The sequence below is a fragment of the Neophocaena asiaeorientalis genome, unplaced genomic scaffold (genome assembly GCF_003031525.2).
Source record: "Neophocaena asiaeorientalis asiaeorientalis breed wild unplaced genomic scaffold, Neophocaena_asiaeorientalis_V1.1 scaffold264, whole genome shotgun sequence".
Classification (NCBI taxonomy): Eukaryota; Metazoa; Chordata; class Mammalia; order Artiodactyla; family Phocoenidae; genus Neophocaena; species Neophocaena asiaeorientalis.
The window spans coordinates 7379382-7396659 of record NW_020185332.1 but is presented as its reverse complement, the minus strand read 5'-3'; the positions used below and the strand labels follow the sequence as shown (position 1 = coordinate 7396659).

The following is a 17278-nucleotide window of genomic DNA, read 5'->3' as shown; positions in this document are numbered from 1 at the left end:
CGCGCACCACAACCAAGAGTAGCCTCCACTTGCTGCGACTAGAGAAAGCCCATGTGCAACAACGAAGACCCAACACAGCCAAAATATAAATAATAAAAAAATAATCAGCTCTATGTCTATGCACTAGCAATGAACAATTCAGAAATGCAATTGAGAAAACAATTTCATTTACGATACACAAAGAGAATATAATACTTAGGAGTAAAGTTAACAAAAGAAGGATGATCTTATTTATATGAAATGTCCGGAAAAGGCTTATCTATACTGACAGAAAGTCGATTAGTGGTTGCCTAGGGCTGGGGGCTGGGGGAATGACTGCTATGGGGAAGAAGGGTTCTTTTTGGGATAACGAAAATCTTCCTAAGTTAGATTATGATGATGGATGCACAACTCTGTGACTATACTAAAAGCTGTCGAATTGTACTTTTTTTTGGCCATGCCACGAGGCACGTGGGATCTTAGTTCCCCAACACGGGATCAAACTCGTGCCCCCTGCAGTGGAAGTGTAGGGCCTTAACCACTGGACAGCGAGGGAAGTCCCTGTTCAACTGTATTGTACTTTGAATGGGTTGATTTTATGGTATGTGAATTATATCTCAAAAAAGCTGCTTTAAAAAAAAGAAAGTAAATCGCATGGGCCTCTTTGGGCTCTGAAGTGCACTCCTGATACCCAGAGTGAGCTCAGCCAGCTTCTATGCAAGCAGCTGCTGAGTGTCCCACCCAGGATCCGGGACATAGTGGAGGAGAGGATGGAGGTGAGGGGACCGTTTAAACACCTGTGTGAACACAGCCGCTTCACGGTCTTTGATCCTAAGGCATCAGAGCCTACTTCCTCAGTAAAACCAATCAAAGTAAAACCTCAGGGATTACTGGGGGATTTGGGTTCCCATGTACAGTAAACCCTTGGCAACAGTTGGCTTGATTGTCCCTGGACAACTGCTACCATGCAGTGTAAAGTCATCTGGTCATTTATCCCTTGGCTGAATGGGGCTCACAGCGCTCCACAGTTGGGAGAGGGGAGATTCCAGGTAGCTTTGAGATGGGGCGTTGTTTGCTGGGGAGCAGAGTGTGGACTGGGGGACTGTGTTTGATGGGGAATGGACGTGGAGGTGGAGAACAGCTCTGCATTTTGCATCAGGAAGGGGGCTGCTTAGGCAATCCTGAGGTAACCACTGTCTGGCTTTTTCCTTTTTAAATGTCCTCTGTAACCAGGAAAGGGTACAGCTGCTCCAGTAGGGCAGCACCTTCGCAAAGTGAGCCAGTCACAGCAAAGTCCTCCTCCTCACTGGTCACTCCTGCCTCATTCTCACATCTAAGCATGTCCTCACTCTTCTTGTGAGTGTTGACAGATGGGGCGTGGTCTGGGAACCCCCGCCTGGAGCTCGGCAAGGTACTGTGCTGGGCATTTTCAGATGTTGCCTCATTTAATCGCACAACAATTCCCGCGAAATGACTGACCTAGGTTCCTGGAATTTCTCGCTGGCTTCATCGGTGGATGGCACGATGCATACGCAGCAGGCTCCCAGAGCTCCAGCCACACTGACCTTTCTGGCCCCATGGTCTGGCCATGGTCCCCACCCCCTGACCACCGCGGCTAACTCCTGCTCAGCCTTTGGGTCTTGTTTCACCCCGGGCAGCATCCTCTGGTAGCCTGCACCTGCTAAGAGCAGGGGGTCAATGCAGTGGGACAGGGGCCTGTACCAGCTGACTCCCTGGCAGGGCAGTAGATTCCATGCGGGCAGCTGTTCTCACCACTGTAGAGACCCTGGACCTGGCACCAGGCCCAGGAAGACTGTGTGGCCTCAATCTGCATGTTCTGAGGGAGTAGCAGAAGGGACAGTGGCTTAAGAGTCAGAGTCAGTGCACTGGGTTTGAGGCCCAGTTCTGACACCGGCTGGCATGTGACTCGGGGCCATCACGTCACCTCTTTAGGGATCAGTGTCTTCACGGGGTAAAAAGAGGGAATTCCGGCAACGGCCCAGGCCCTTCTTCTAATTCTAAGAAGGCTTTACAGAGTGCTCTCAACAAGATCCCTACGGTCAGATGTACCATGGGACACAGGAAGCCTGCCCCGATGGGGCGATCACTCTCTCCATTCACCATACTGTGGATCTGGAAAGCACCACAGGAATCGGTCTGCGAGAACAGCCATTTTCCCAGCTCTGTTCGACAGACTCAGCCTTCCTTCAACCCAGACAATCCCCTTCCACCACTAGGTGGCGATCCTGTGCAGTCAATAATGAGGAGAGAGGATGGCTTTCTACCAGCTGCCAGAAATTATCAAGGTCGTTTAGGTGCTGGTTGACTCCACTTACAGCCATGAAAAAGGGATTGAGATTTTCTTACACAGCAAACAAGATCCCCGTGCCCAGGGAGCAGGAACTGGCTCAGCCCAGCCTGTGAGAGAGGGTTGTTACGCTTTCAGGAGTTTTGTGGTCAGTTGTTAAACAGAGTCATTATTAAAGATGAAACTGAACACATTTAACTGAATATATTAAAAGCAAAGGCAACAAATACTCATAATCTGACCCTACCTAATTATCTTACCACATTTTACATCTCTCCATGCTCTTGAAGTTATTAACATCTGCTGCCTACCTGTGGTGGGAACACAGTAGGACAGTGGGAGACCGTACATCTCCCCCCAGCTCTGGGACCAGGGGTAGTCACCCTGGTAGCTTGAAATCGGCCACAGTGAGCAGAAACTGACAAATGTTACAGCTCCCGCCTTTTCATCCCCAGAGAGCTAGCCGTTCACAAGCACACCACTTGCTGTCCCTCCACCACCCTCATGATAACTCACTTTCACTCATCTAAAAGTGCTTTGCCTAGATTTATTTTGTAATGGATATGCAGGATTTAGATAATTTTGGTAGTGCTTACATTTTATGATATTTGTATTCCAAATAAACCTCACAAGATTGAAAACTGTTATAAAAACAAATATTTCATTGGGATAATGGGGGCAGGAGTAAGAATTTCAGACTCACAACGACAAAGTTATTTTTCCTATTGCCACTGGTATACAGTTATAAAACTCTGCATCACAGAGCAAATCCAGCTGTTTCGTTATATGTAACTCTGGCACAGTGTAATTTAGTTTTCCTGTTACTACGTGACCCATCGTTTCAGGGTAATCTGTACAGTTGGCCCTTCACGTCCATGGGTTCTGCATCCCAGATACAGATTTAACCAACTGAGATTGGAAAATATTCAGAAAAAGAATTCCAGAAAGCTCCAAAAAGCAAAAGTAGAATTTGCTGGGCAGGGCAACTGTTTACATAGCATTTACATTGTATTCAGTATTATAAGTAACCTAGAGACGATTTATAGTACACAGGAGGATGTGCATAGGTTATATGCAAATACTATGCCATATTATATAAGGGACTTGAGCATGAACGGATTTTTCTATCTGGCGTGCGCGTGCGCGTGTGTGTGTGTGTGTGAACCAATCCCCCGTGGATACCAAGGGATTGTACACATTTACCACTTTATTGTGTCTATTCTTCATTAAGAAGAGAAACACATGAAGAAGCTTGGCTACAGCACCTTGCTTTTACAGCAGGTCTTTTTCTGAGTAGGGAATCAAACATCTAATGCAGTCACATTATAACCCACACCACAAAGTTTCCTGAGTAATCAAGCACATTATACCCAGTTTGCTTTGTGAAAACCTGCACTGCTAGAAAAGCCCTGTTTTAGTGCCTGGGAAGACCAAGTGGTGCCTTTGCCGATCGGGATGCCGACCGACCTCTGAGCCCTCGTGGACAGCTGCCTAGTCTCACAAGAGGCCAGAAGCCAACAAGAACACAAAACGCCAAGTGACATCATGACAACAGAGCGCTGTGAAGTCAGGTATTGTTCATTCGCTCTGTTCCTGGGATGTAGGTTGTTATAGTGATTGGAGCAAACGAGGTTTAACTAGAAAAAGACTGTGGAATAGTAAAGCAGGAGAAGGAGTTTTGGACTTTATTTACTTATTGAAATGCAGCTAGTGTCTGTTGCAATATTACCTCTCAGCTCTCTGTTCTGCTGTTACTCTGAGCCCACAGAGAGCAGGCATGGCTATTAGATGTGTGTGTGTCAGGGAAGCGGGACAGGGAGAGGGTGTCTCCCTGACTCGTCCCCTTGTCTTGGCTTCGCTAGGCTGCCCATTCCCCCCGCCACCATTAAAGCCAGCAATGCCTGAAGCTTAGCCCCTCATGGCGTCTAGACCTCTATGCAGGCCAGAGGTTTGAGCTCTTGAGGGTAAAGCCACTGGGCCAGGGGACACCCACTTCTCAATCCTGGTAGAATATTAATATTTCCCTGCAAGACCAAACCACATGAATAACAGTCATAAAATAAATATAAATAAACTTTCAAGTTGCATTGTGCTTTATAGTTTACAAAGCCCTTATTTAATCTTCCTGAAACCCTGATTGGGTTTTACATTTCTGATTATTAGCTCTATTATACAGTATAGGTGAGGAAACCAAGGTGTAGGAGGATTAAGTGAGGTACACAAGGGTGTCAGCTAGTAATCAGTGAAACGATCCATGTGGCCAGCACGCGGCACACAGCAGGCACATGGTTCAGTAAATATTCAATGCATGAATCAATGAAGGAAGGAACAAATGACCCAGGACTCATACCCAGTCCTTGCAAGTGTGAATCTGTGCTCTCTGCACATGGCCAGGCCCCCTTCTCCACCTACTGTGAACTTCTCTGCAGTCTCCACACCTCTGGGACACCCGGGTATGCCTCATCTATGACAGGGTGAGCTGGGATTAAGCTTTCAAATATCATGTCTTTGTTCTGCAGATGTGAAATTTATGTCTTGAAATTCCAAGAAGGAAAATGATGGCATTTTATTTCACTGGCTCTTTAAAATGTGCTGTGTTCCAAAAGGTTGAATCTATAAACATTACTGGAAATTCGGGAACGGATGCCAGGAATTCCTAAGCTTCGTGTCTGCCTGGGCCAGGGTATGGCTGCTGCTCCTGCAGATTATGGGTTAAGAAATATTGCTATTGGACACTTGTTGGAAATTTTAAGCTCCTTGAAAAATATGGCTCCATTAGGAGAATCCTGTCAAGGGACACACAGGCAGCATTTAAATTTTTCTATCGATCCTTCTTTTGTGGCATGGCCAGAAGCCCTACCGCTGAGCACTTTCAATATTTTTCTGTTTCTCCAACTTCTAGTTGCATTAATCTCTGGAGTATCTTGAAATTTCCTGAAGTTGTCCTCCCATGAAATGGACCACAGGATTAAAAAGGCCAACGGAAAAAAACATTTCCAGTCTGGGTTTTCATGCCTCCAGTAATGAACTGGAGGTAGATTATGTACATCTCAGTCATAGGAGGGAAAATATAAAGCACACTTGATTGGCAAATCGAGTGTTCCTGTGAAGCCAGAGCAAAGGCTGATGAATGAACTATTTATATGGATTCTTGCTTTACCTGTTCTCTTTCCCTGAGACTCAGGAAGACCTTGAACCTGAATCAGACTGTTCAAAAGGTATGTTAAGGGACTACAAGATTATGATTCCTTTTACATCTTAGTCTTCCTGGTCAATGGTAATAATGATGATGACAACAAACACGGCATGGCAAGGGTAAAGAATCCAGTTGGGGTGGTAATTAATTTAGTGAAGGCTTCATGTTCTCTCCAAAAGCAAACACAAAAAACCCAAAAAGCATAAAACCCAAACCGACTGAACCCGAAATAAACTGACAAAGACGTTCCTGAATTAACTTGAGGTGCTAATTACACCATTTGATTTTATCCACATTGCATGATCCAAAAGAGATGACTGCTTATGCTAAATATGTCTATAAAGAAAAGTGCACTGAGGGTGGGAGAGGGAAAGATGAACCCAGGAGTTGAAAGTCCAAGGAGACTTGGTGGTAATCTCCCTTTTATAGGTTGGTAAATTCAAGGGCACTGTCTGGGACTGTAATGTAAACAGGAACTTTCGTCTCTGTGGAAAGGTACGAGCTCGGAACCCCTGTTTGCTCCAGCAACGTCCCACGGAATAAATGCAATTCATGTTTTCTTGGCAAAGAAGAACTGTTGAATGTAGGTAACCACGAGGCCCCTGAAATGCTTGTCTAAAGTCTCTGGCCACATTAGAAATTATTTTAACTTTGACTTTATGTGTTTTAGAAAATAAATACAAAGAAAAAGCTCAGCCTTTTGATCAGAGTATGATTTCTTAAGGAATATTTGCATCACAGCAGATTTAAGTGTACAAAGAGGAGGCTGGCTGGGATTCTTGTAGCTACAGGACTCAGTGTGCCTCATACGAGTTTTATACGCAAGTTTTACATACAGGAAGGTCTTACTGCCTAGTAGATGGTTGTGAAGGTTCCCTCTCCTTCCAGCCTCACAGCCACTGCCAAAATTGCATCACGTATGCCTGATCTTTAGGCCTAAAGGTGGCAAAGGGTGTGATAAGACTTAAATAGGGAACAGCGCAGCTGAGGGCTGGAAGGGAGCAGCCTCGGTTAAGACACAATGTTCCTAAATTGCCTGCTTTTTGGCTGACAGATGCTCCCAGCTGGCTGGTGTGCAAGTCTGTAACTTGCAAAGCAGGCTGGAAAGATGGTTTTGCTTGCCAAAACCAAAGCAAGTAGGAAGCTAGCAGACAGAGCTAAGAGATTTGGTGCACTTTGCTGACTGGTTTTAATCCCCTGCCTAGTTCGGGAAATCGAACTGGGCCCAGGAAGTCTTGTTTGATTATTTTAGCTTCTTCCGTCCATTTGAACAGTATAGGCCTGGGTTAGGGAGGAAGGCTCCAGTTGCCTCAACAGCACCCTTCCAATTCACCTTCATACAAAACTTGCCTGGTTTCATCAAAATGACTTGACAAGTGGTTTTCAAAATGTGCTCCCTGGGTCAGCAGCACCACCATCCCTTCAGAACTCGGTAGAAATGTAAATTCTTGGCCCCTACCCTGGTCCTACTGAATCAGAAATACTGGAAGTGGGCCAGGAGGTTCTCCAGGTGATTCTGGTGTACATTAAAGTATGAGAACTTCCTCTTTAGACCAAGCCAATCAGGTAAACCATGATCATTAAAACTGGTGGGATAGAGCTACTTATGCAAGAGTTGGGGGAGCACAGAGAGAGACCTAATAGAAAGTGGCAGCCACTCTACTGATGGCCATTTGTATAAAACCAAGGTGCTTTCCTCTCTGTAGCCCAAATGAGGTAAGACTTGCTAGGGGAAAAGGAACACCAGGAAAGAACCTGGTGACGTCTGGAAAAGTTCCTAAGAGCTCTGCGGTCTTTGAGAAGGCCTGGAGGTGAATGGGTGGCTGCCCACCCAGAGGAAGGAGCTGTTGCCTCTCACCCAGCGCTACCCTATTTTGTACACAAGTCTCCTGATCACACTTGAAAGTTCTTTATTCTATAGATATGGTGAGAATAGAAAATGGAGGTGGGCAGGAGGGAGGAGACGAGTGGGCTGCAGTAACCCCACGATCGGGTTAGGCAGAGAGAACTACTGAGATTCCTCAAAAGCCACTGGCTCATCCACCATGAGACAATGATTGCTTCATCACCACCACCATCGTCATCGAGCTACAGCTGACTGAGCAGCCTCCCACATGCCTGGAACCATGGTAGGCGTTTTATGTAGATTTTCTCTAGTCGTCCCCCCACCCCCAGCAACCCTGCAAGCTTGCTGGTATTACCTCAGTGTACAGATAAACCAAATGAAACTCAAAGAGGGTTAGGAGCAGGTCCAATATTAGACAGGTAACAGGGGCTGAGACAGGATTCTCATCCTCATCTGGTATGTGACACCATCACTCTACAATACTCCAGCCTGGTGATTTCCATCCAGCCTGTACCTGAATACTTCCAGGGACAAGGTGCTCCTTACATCCTAGGGTAGTTCATCTTTGGGCTACTGGAATGTTCTTTTGTTTACTGGTGCCAAAATCTACCCCCCCGGCAGAGTTCACTCACTTGTCTTGAAGTTGGCCCTAGTGATATGCCTGGTGACTCCACAGGACCCAGCAAACCCACTTCCTACACTGATAACTCTGAATATCTACACAGAGTTCCAGGAATCTTTACTTCCTTCAACTAAAAAGCCTTGGTTTCTTTTCTTCCCCTCTTCATTTTCTGTTATAGAAAGGCAGAGGGCCTCATTTTAAAGCCCTGAAGATTTGTCCTCATAACCAAACATCTGCATCTCATAGAACGCTGGGATGGTATTCTTTATGTATCTAATGACTCTTTGAGCTGTTGTGTTTACGCAACTTCAGGCACAGATATAAATCGAAACCCCCATTATTCCTCAACCATCCCAGAGAGCTAAAAAGGTCACAGAGCGATCAGATCTCAGGGTGGAAGGGGACCCCTCTTGTGATGTTTCCGAGATAAGGCCTCTCTGGGGAATGAAGCGTGTGGGATCAACTTGCCTGTACTTTTAGAAAACGGCAACCGAGGGCTTCACAGCCTTGGGGCTGGATGACAACACACGTGGGTGGAAAACCAACCTTGAGAATCATGCGTGGATGGCCCCCCAAATCCTTGAGCCTTGGTGTGGCTGGCGGAGATGGAGGTCGTGAGTTTCACCCATGGGAGGTGGGGCTCTTACCCTGCAGCACCCTGGTCTGGAACCTTGAGGAAATCCAAGCTCTCCGGCGTCTGTGACACTCGGTCTGAGCCAACGGACTGTTGTCGCGGTAAGGGTGGGCGAGCCATAGAAGGGCACAGGCTCCTCTGAGTGGACCTCTGGTTTCCAGCAGCGTGGGGATACGGCACAAACTGGTTTTTAATGACTCCATTCTGATGGTAGCCTAGAAAGTGGGAAAGAGGAGAAAATAAAGCAGAAAATTTCTGATCCTATGCTAAAGGCTCTCCAAATTTTTTTCCGCCCGTTAGCCAGGAGTGAGTTACTTAGCTTTGCCAGGCCTCAGTTTCCCCTTCTGAAATAAGGGAGGGCATGACTTCTCATGTTTTGCGAGGAATAGAGCCCAAGACATTGTACACCACCCGGCCAGTGCCTGCAACACAGCAGACGCTCATGCATGCTTGTTGATCCTGACTTTAGAACCACCAAAAATGTTCGGGGGTTTCGAAGCCAATGGTCAAAGAAAGGTAAGCCTGCAACTCGTTGGGAGGCACATTCTTGGGTCTAAGAAAAATGATGACGTTGTGATTCAGGAGGGCTGGCAGCCAGCTGTTTAAACAGCTGGACATCCGTTTTCAAGGGGTCAGTCTGGGGTGTCCTCTGCAGGAGCTGTGGGAGGTGAAGGGAGCACCCCACACAGGCAGGGGAGATGTGGCCGTTGGTTGGATTAATCTGGAGAGAGCAAGCTGTCGTAGCCAAACTATTCCTGGTCAAGATCACATTATCTGGTAAGTAACAGACTCTGGTGCTGGGCTCCAAACCGTGCGCCTTGGCTGAAAGCGGCACTGTCATTCCCAGCTATGTATGAAGAAGCCCTTATCTCTTCTCCCACTGACAGAGTTGGGGAAGAGTGAAGGGGAACAAGGCTCCCCAAGGCACGCTTTTGGTAAACCCACCGTAAAGCAAACCTCTTCCATGCGAATTAAGAGAAGAACTCTTTGGTACCAGTGGGATGACCCTTAGTTTATAAGGCAACTCGGGGTTCAGGTTTGGCTCTGCCTCTGATAGCTGTGTTGACCTTGAGCGAGATACTTGACCTTTCAGAGTGTCAATTTCTTCATGAAAGAGACAAGGAGCTTGGTGAGACCCCACATGCTGCCAAGGCTGCCAAGGACAGCAGAAGGGCATCCAGAGTGGCACGTGTTCTAGGGCCATGATACTCAAAAGGGGTCCCATAGATGGACTGCTCCGTGCCACTCGTGACCCACCCACCATCAATAAGCTCAGAAATTAAGAGCAAGCATTTAGAAACGTTCACAGCAGTTTCACAGACATATCTCATGTCTGTTGAATCTAGTAAGAAATTTTGGCTTACATTTTGAATGCTTTTAAAATTCCATTCTTCTAGTAACTTTTATTATATCTTACAAAAGAATAGTTTGTGATGGATTAAAAATTAAGTAAAAAACCCCACAAAAACCCAAAACAAAACAAAACAAAACCCCAAGCCCTTGATCCTTCATCACAGATAGTATGAGAAGTACTGATGTAAGGGATTGGGGTCCAATCGCCTCATTTTATTGGTGAAGAAACTGTCACACACACAGAGGTTGGGAGCTGTGCTCAAGGTCAGGTATTTGGTCTGAGCCGACTGTGGCCAACACAGCTGAGGCAAATGAGCTTTCCAGGTGGTCTGGCCAGGATTTTGCACGGGCGGCTGGCGCATAAGTAGTAACAAAACACTGCACTGGTTCTCTTAGGTTCTTTTGTGCTTGGATTTTCTTCAAGGATAAAGGCAGAGGGGAGGAAAGACAGCTGGGCCAGGCAGGATGGGGACTCCAAAAGAGATGAGAATTAGTTTCTCACTGATAGGCATGGTTGTCCATACTTCAGCATGCGACTGTGAGACTCCAGAGCAGGAGACAAAAGAAATGCTTTTTACTGCTTATTTTGGACACTGCTACAAATTAATTCCCTTGTCTGGGATGATCTGAGTTAAGTGTGGTCCCAGGATGACCCTTTTCAGACCTACAATCCTAAACTTATTAACATCAAACACTCTGGGGGCAGTTTCTTATTAACTGAATTGTGAGTGATGGAAAAACATTTTGTGAGTTTTGAGAGTACTCTTCCAATACTAAACAGATTCTTTTAAGGGCAAAACCTCTTACATTTATTTGGGTTTGGATTTTGACTTGCATGCTATATTTTTATCACTTAAAAAAATGAGAAAAATGAAACATAAGATCCAAAAATTTTTCTGAATCACTTTTGTATTCTCCCAGATATTACTTTATTTCTTGGAGCAGTTCTCGTAGATTCTACCTGATTAAGAATAGACTTTCTATTTATTCACTCAGCTGTTAACTAGTTGCAAAGTATTGTCATGGTATTTGGCTGGAGCTGAGCAGTGGTGGGGTTATACCCTGCAAACTCCAATTTCCATAGAGGCAGTGTCCTACAACTTAAAAGCTGCCGACATTCCGGTCGCCATGGACAAGGAGCTCTATTTCCTCTTACTGAGGTACAAAGCCTTTCCTAAGGGAGGTAACACTGCCAGGTAAGGAAATGCAAATCGCTAACGCAGCCACACTGCACTCTCAGTAGCTCATACATGCCTTCCCTGGATTTGGGGTCACAGGTAGGGCCCCTGTGTTGGGAGGAGTACATCTGGCACTGAAATGGCTCACGGCTGGCTAATATGTGGGCACTTATTGGCTAATGCGTTTCTTCCTCAAGGTATTTTACACATCTGGGTCTAGTCTATGGCGCATGCTTGGCTTACCTGGGGGCGGAGGGGCAGCTCTCATTGGGTAGTTGGCATTGTGAGTCCCACTAGAATAACCTCTGGTTTGAATGGTGTTCCTTCGGGTAGGACCTGAAATAAACCAGCAAGACAAAGTTAAAATTGGTGCTACTGGCTGGTTTTATGGCTCCTGATGGTTTTCTGCTTATGGAAAACTTTTGAGAAGTTTGGAACGCAGGTCTCCGTCGGATCTGCAGGAGACTGGTTGCAGTGGAGACGGCTGTTTGAGGGAAGAATTGTCCTGGCAGCTGTCGGATGGGAGGGGCTGGAGGACATGTGATGGAGGGAGGGATTTGAAATGTCAGAGCCAGTAGCTTTACAAAGAGGTGTTATTAATACGCTTACAAAGGGGTTTCTATTGTTGTAGACTTTGCAAAGAGACAGAGGAGACATCTGAATGTTCGCACTCATGTTCTGACCACAGCACCGCAGAAGCCGAGGCTGTGTCTGCTACACATCGTGGTCACTGACGTGAAGGACACCGCAGCTCCAGCACCTCTGCTTTTAGTCCAGAGCCTTTCTCACCAGAGTCTGCGTTCTACAGTCTTCTAAGTAAACACAGAGACCCTGAAGGGTAGAAGCAGACTGATACCCTGGACACAGACGTGCAAGTGTTAGAAAACAAGCAGGGCCAAATGGAGCTTCATGTGGGCCAGAATTAGGGTTGGGGCAGCTGGGCCACTGGGGGCCAGACGAGATCTCTGCAGAGACTCTGTGTTGGAAAGGAACACAGTAAACAAGGTCTCGAGTGGGACATGAAGGAGCTTCGGGACATGAAGCTGATTAAACCGGCGGGAAGAGGGGTGCAGAGGGAATTCCTAGTGAAGAGAAGAGCAGGAAGTGATAAGGCATGACAGCATAACGCAGAGGAGCTGGGGCTCAGGTCCTGGGACAAGGGGAGGAGGCCAGGTTAGGGTGTCCCCCTTCCTGCCCCTTTTTCCCCATGAAGATATAATAAAACACCGTATTAGACAATGTTTCACCTTGAGGCCTGCTGAGAGCATTGCTCATACACATCTTGCTGGTTATCCGCAGCTCTCCTTTGCTGTGCTCTGTGCCCTGGGTTCTGAGCCCAGTGGAGTGCTAGGCCTCTGCATTCCAGTTGGGTTTGGTCAGTGGGAGGCACCGGCAGGAGACTGGGGTGCCAGAGGAGAGAGGGGCTGGGGTATCTCTTCCTTTTTTTCCCCAAATTGAAGTATAGTTGATTTAGTTTCTGGTGTACAGCAAAGTGACTCTGATATACATACATTCTTTTTCAGATTCTTTTCTGGGGTCTCCTCTACCTACATCCTTATAGTGGCATCCTGCTGTTCTCTGCCCGAGTCCCAGCTTTGTTCCCTTAGCCCTGCCAACACCCCTGCAAAGAGTCCTTTTACGTGAAAGTCTCTGAAAAAAATCCCACCTAAATGTGCTGTCTTCTGCAAATACCAACTGATACACAGATATATACCAACATTTTCTGAGTGGCTATTTCTCTGTACTGTATTAGTGAGTTATATAGTATGTGCCAATGTGTGCCTTGTAGACAGATGTCATAAAGGCCTATTTTATACCTGTCATACTCTTTTTTTTTTTTTTGGCCGTGTGGCTTGCAGGATCTTACTTCCCCAACCAGGGATCGAACCCAGGCCCCGGCAGTGAAAGCACCAAGTCCTAACCACTGGACCACCAGGGAATTCCCGACCTGGCATACTCTTCATCGACCGTACACATGGGCTGCATTCTGTAAAGATATCTACATTATATGACTACATAGCATATGTAATTACTCTAAATTATAAATATAATTTATATTATGTAAATTATATATAGTTTACATAATATAAATTATATTTATATTTTAATATAAATATATTTTACTCTGCCTTATAAATATAATTTAATAAATATCATAAATAGAAAAAGAATCAAAGGCCAGTAAAGAAGTCAGACTGTGCTGTGAGTTACTGCATGTATGTCTTCTACTGAAGCAACTGACAGTGAAGGAGGGCGATATTAAATGTGATTCAGTGACAGAGCAAAACCTTGTAGGGAGCTGGTAAATATGGTCAGTTTCTTTCAAATTGACAGAAAAGGGCTTCCCTGGTGGTGCAGAGGTTAAGAATCTGCCTGCCAATGCAGGGGACACGGGTTCGAGCCCTGGTCTGGGAAGATCCCACATGCCGCAGAGCAACTAAGCCTGTGCGCCACAACTACTGAGCCCGCGTGCCACAACTTCTGAAGCCCATGCGCCTAGACCCTGTGCTCCGCAACAAGAGAAGCCACCACAATGAGAAGCCCGCGCACTGCAACAAAGAGTAAACCCCACTCGCCGCAATTAGAGAAACCCTGCGTGCAGCAACGAAGGCCCAATGCAGCCAAAAATAAATAAATAAATTTATTTTAAAAATAAATAAAATTGACAGAAAGGATGAGGTTTGTATTGTCGACAAGATCGGACTGGAAAGGGCTGGGAAATGTAAAGCCAGCAAACTGATTTGTTTTAAACACAATTCATGCTGTAATGCCAGGAGTACTACACATAACTACAAAATCATTCAGAAAGGTTTAACCTGCCCATTTGCCTTGATGTTGGTTTAGTCTGAAATGTTTCAATCTGAAGCAAACCCCAGCCACAGGAAGCAGTCAAGGTACTGGTTCTTTGCCCTGCAGATCTGTGCAGTGTTTTGAGCATTTGGTAGGAAAAGAGTTTGGCTCAGGGCAGGATGAGGGAGGGCCAGGCGGGAAGCCCAGAAGCCTAGCAGTGGTCCCGCCTGTGGGGCCCATGAACACTTACGGGAGTTCCTGGGCAGCCCGGGTCCGATGCTGACCTGCAGCACTTTGTTGCTGGGCTTGAGGATGGCCAGGTCACCGAAGCCTTGGTGGAATTGCACTTGCCGGGAGCCCCCTGCACTCCAGGGACCCCAGTTCTCCTTTTTCAACTTGATTTCAAGCCTGCGACAAGCATATTTGTTGGAATTAACAAGTCGGGATGGAGCAGTGAGAAAGTACGGCTCATAGACCCCAGCATGGCGTTGTGCTGCTGGGCAAACGTGCTATAAAAACAAGGCAAGCCTGGATCATCGGAACAGGCACCGGGCCCGGCGGCCAGGCATGACAGTCCGTGGGTTTCCCCGACAGAAGCAGAGCATTCGGGGTCCAGCCCCTGGGAGACACCAGTTGGTGAGGGAGGTACCCCAGTACAGGTGCTTTGTCACTCTGTCAAGTGGATACAGGAACAGAAAGAAAGGCCAATCACCAGGCCACACCCGCTGCAGTATGTCACTGTGTTTCTCTCCGATTGCCCAGGTCCGTGTTTGTGGAGGACCGAGAGATGCCAGACGCAGAGCTCACATCTTCTTTGCACAGAATGTGGCTGCTATTTAAGTTCTATTCCTCCACGCTCACCCCTACCCCAGGGAGGAAAACGACAACATTTCCCTTCCCAAATAAAAGGGAAATTTACTCACAACTGCAGAACTCCTCAGCCAGTTTTCATTTTCCACATTGCCTATATGCCTACATAATGCAATTTCATATTTTGCTTTTTTTTACCTTGTATTTTTTCATGTTGTAAGACAGAAAAATCGTAATTGCAAGTAGCCGCCTATTCTATTGAGTGGCTTGGCTATATTCTTCCTTTTTTTGAGTTATTCCCTTATCACAAATTCCCAGACAAAAATAATTGCCCCCCCACCGTACTCATGGCCAAATTGTTCTTTGGAAAAGCTGTAATGAATTCATTCTGTTTCCAGTATCTGTTTCACTGTAACCACAGCAGCATGAGTTATGGAAAGGTCCCCTCCTTATGGGATTAAGGCTTTACTTTGGCCTCTTCCTTGTGAGTAGGAAGAGTGGAGGATATCCCCATTTTATAGATGGGGAAATTATGAAGGAAAAAAAAAGCCAAATAACTCACTCAACAAACGTGAGATTAGAAGTTCAACACTCCGGCAGTGTCTGGTCCACGAGACAATGTTATTAAAGCAAATGAAGGTGAGAGCCCAGACACAAGACACCAGCCATCCACAGCCCCCAAGTCTCCAAATGCCCCAGCAACACGCTGTATTATGCATTGATCTTGGGAACTTAAGTTCCACTCCGATCACTTTCTTCTGCTTCAGCCTTACACTACTTCTGCCTGCTCTGCTAAACAAAATATTCTTTTATTGGTGATATATAAAATCTGCCTTTTCCTGGCCTCACGTTGGTGACCTTTGTTCAAAGGATAAGATACACCATCCAATGAAGTCATTATCTCACAGAAATGCAAAAGTGATGTTTTCAAAGCCTGTGGCAACCATCCAGACTGTCTTCTGCAGGCCCTAAGAGTCCACGGGGGAAGCCAAGACACCCAGGGCTCCTCAGAGGCAGCCAAGCCAGTCAGACCCCATCCCCACCCCCACCCCGAAGGCCTCCCTTCCTCTCAGCCTGGACCTCAACAGTGAGATCAAGGCCCCAAATCCCAACTTACGTGTTGCTAAATTTCAGAGGTAGTTGCTTCTGGGTTTTTTCCTCATAACGCTTTGCTAAGAGGCTCAAGAACTCAGTTTTAAAGACGGATTCAAGCAAACTGTCATATTCTTGCTCATGAAGAATAAAAAGGTCATCCTGCATAGTACTGCAAAGAGATTGGAAAGACTTAATGAAAGTTGTAGTTTTGTTTATTCCATGATTTTTTCCACTCCTTTTTTTTTTTGCGGTATGCGGGCCTCTCACTGTTGTGGCCTCTCCCGTTGCGGAGCACAGGCTCCGGACGCGCAGGCTCAGCGGCCACGGCTCACGGGCCTAGCCGCTTCGCGGCATGTGGGATCTTCCCGGACCGGGGCACGAACCCGCGTCCCCTGCATCGGCAGGCGGACTCTCAACCACTGCGCCACCAGGGAAGCCCCTTCACTCCTTTTTTAATCCTGTAAAATAGTACTAAATTTCTACTGTCTTTCTCTCTGTAATAACTGAAAATCTTTAAAACACAATGAAGTACAAAAATAAAGTCACTAAAATCTGCTTTTAAAAGAAGTTTATAGCCAACCATAAGAATAAGTGAAACATTCTCTCACATGACTTTTAAAATCAGGAATTTAAGGACAATTTGTCTGTGTGCATATATATAAAAAAGCTTGTTTTGAAACATCCCTACATCACAACCATGCTACCTGCACTAGGATTTGTTGTGATGAAGACCGTGACAACCAGTGGTTTAACCTCTGTCACTCAAGAGCATGTGTAAAAGCAGTTCAGGGCCAACATGACAGTTCTACAGTGCCTGGGAGCCAGGCGTCTACTCCTCCTCTTTACAGGTATGACCAGGAAGTTGTACAAGACATTTCTGCTCACACCCCATTGGCCAGCACTGTGTCACCTGGTTACACCTAGGTGAAGGGAGCCTGGGAAACGTAGTCTCTGGGTGGGCTGCCAGCTATTAACATGGAAAGGAGAGAATGGGTATCACAGGACAGCTCACAATCTCCACTATACCTCCTTGTTCACAAACTTTTCCAAACTTGGAATTGGAATCTTTTCTTAAAAGTGTGAGAATAATATACCTCAGAAGGTGTGGCCGCAAAGCTCCTATCATCTGCCTGTTTCTAGGCAGATGAAAAGTCTGGAATTGTCTTAATCACTTCAGTGACAGCAATTCAAAACCCCAAAAGGCACTTCTGTAAAAGTTGCTCACAACAGCTCTGCCAAGTCATTTGGAATTAAAGAAATAAAGTCCCAGCATCTAAGAAGGTCTAGACCTTCTAAGCATCTAAGAAGGTTTAGACCATCTAAAGCAGAGGTCTAAGAAGACCTCTGCTTTAGGAAGGAGGGTGTACAATGGGGAAGAGGCAGAAAAGAAGCACCACTTTTTGGTGTGTGCGGTGGAGTGAAACTCCCATTTCAGCTGCCTGACTCATGTCTGGGCATGTCTGTTTG

The 17278-nt window shown here is 46.2% G+C and overlaps 1 protein-coding gene across 1 annotated transcript in view; it reads right to left on the bottom strand.

Moving 5' to 3' along the window:
- The window catches only part of MYO1E (myosin IE), a 204865-nt gene that overhangs the window by 9129 nt on the left and 178458 nt on the right, over positions 1-17278 (bottom strand). The window contains exons 23-26 of the mRNA XM_024735250.1: positions 15834-15980; positions 14157-14314; positions 11360-11452; positions 8599-8800 (exon numbers count right to left, since the gene is read on the bottom strand). Of these exons, the coding sequence (XP_024591018.1) occupies positions 8599-8800; positions 11360-11452; positions 14157-14314; positions 15834-15980 (600 nt within the window). The remainder of the gene's footprint in view (positions 1-8598; positions 8801-11359; positions 11453-14156; positions 14315-15833; positions 15981-17278) is intronic.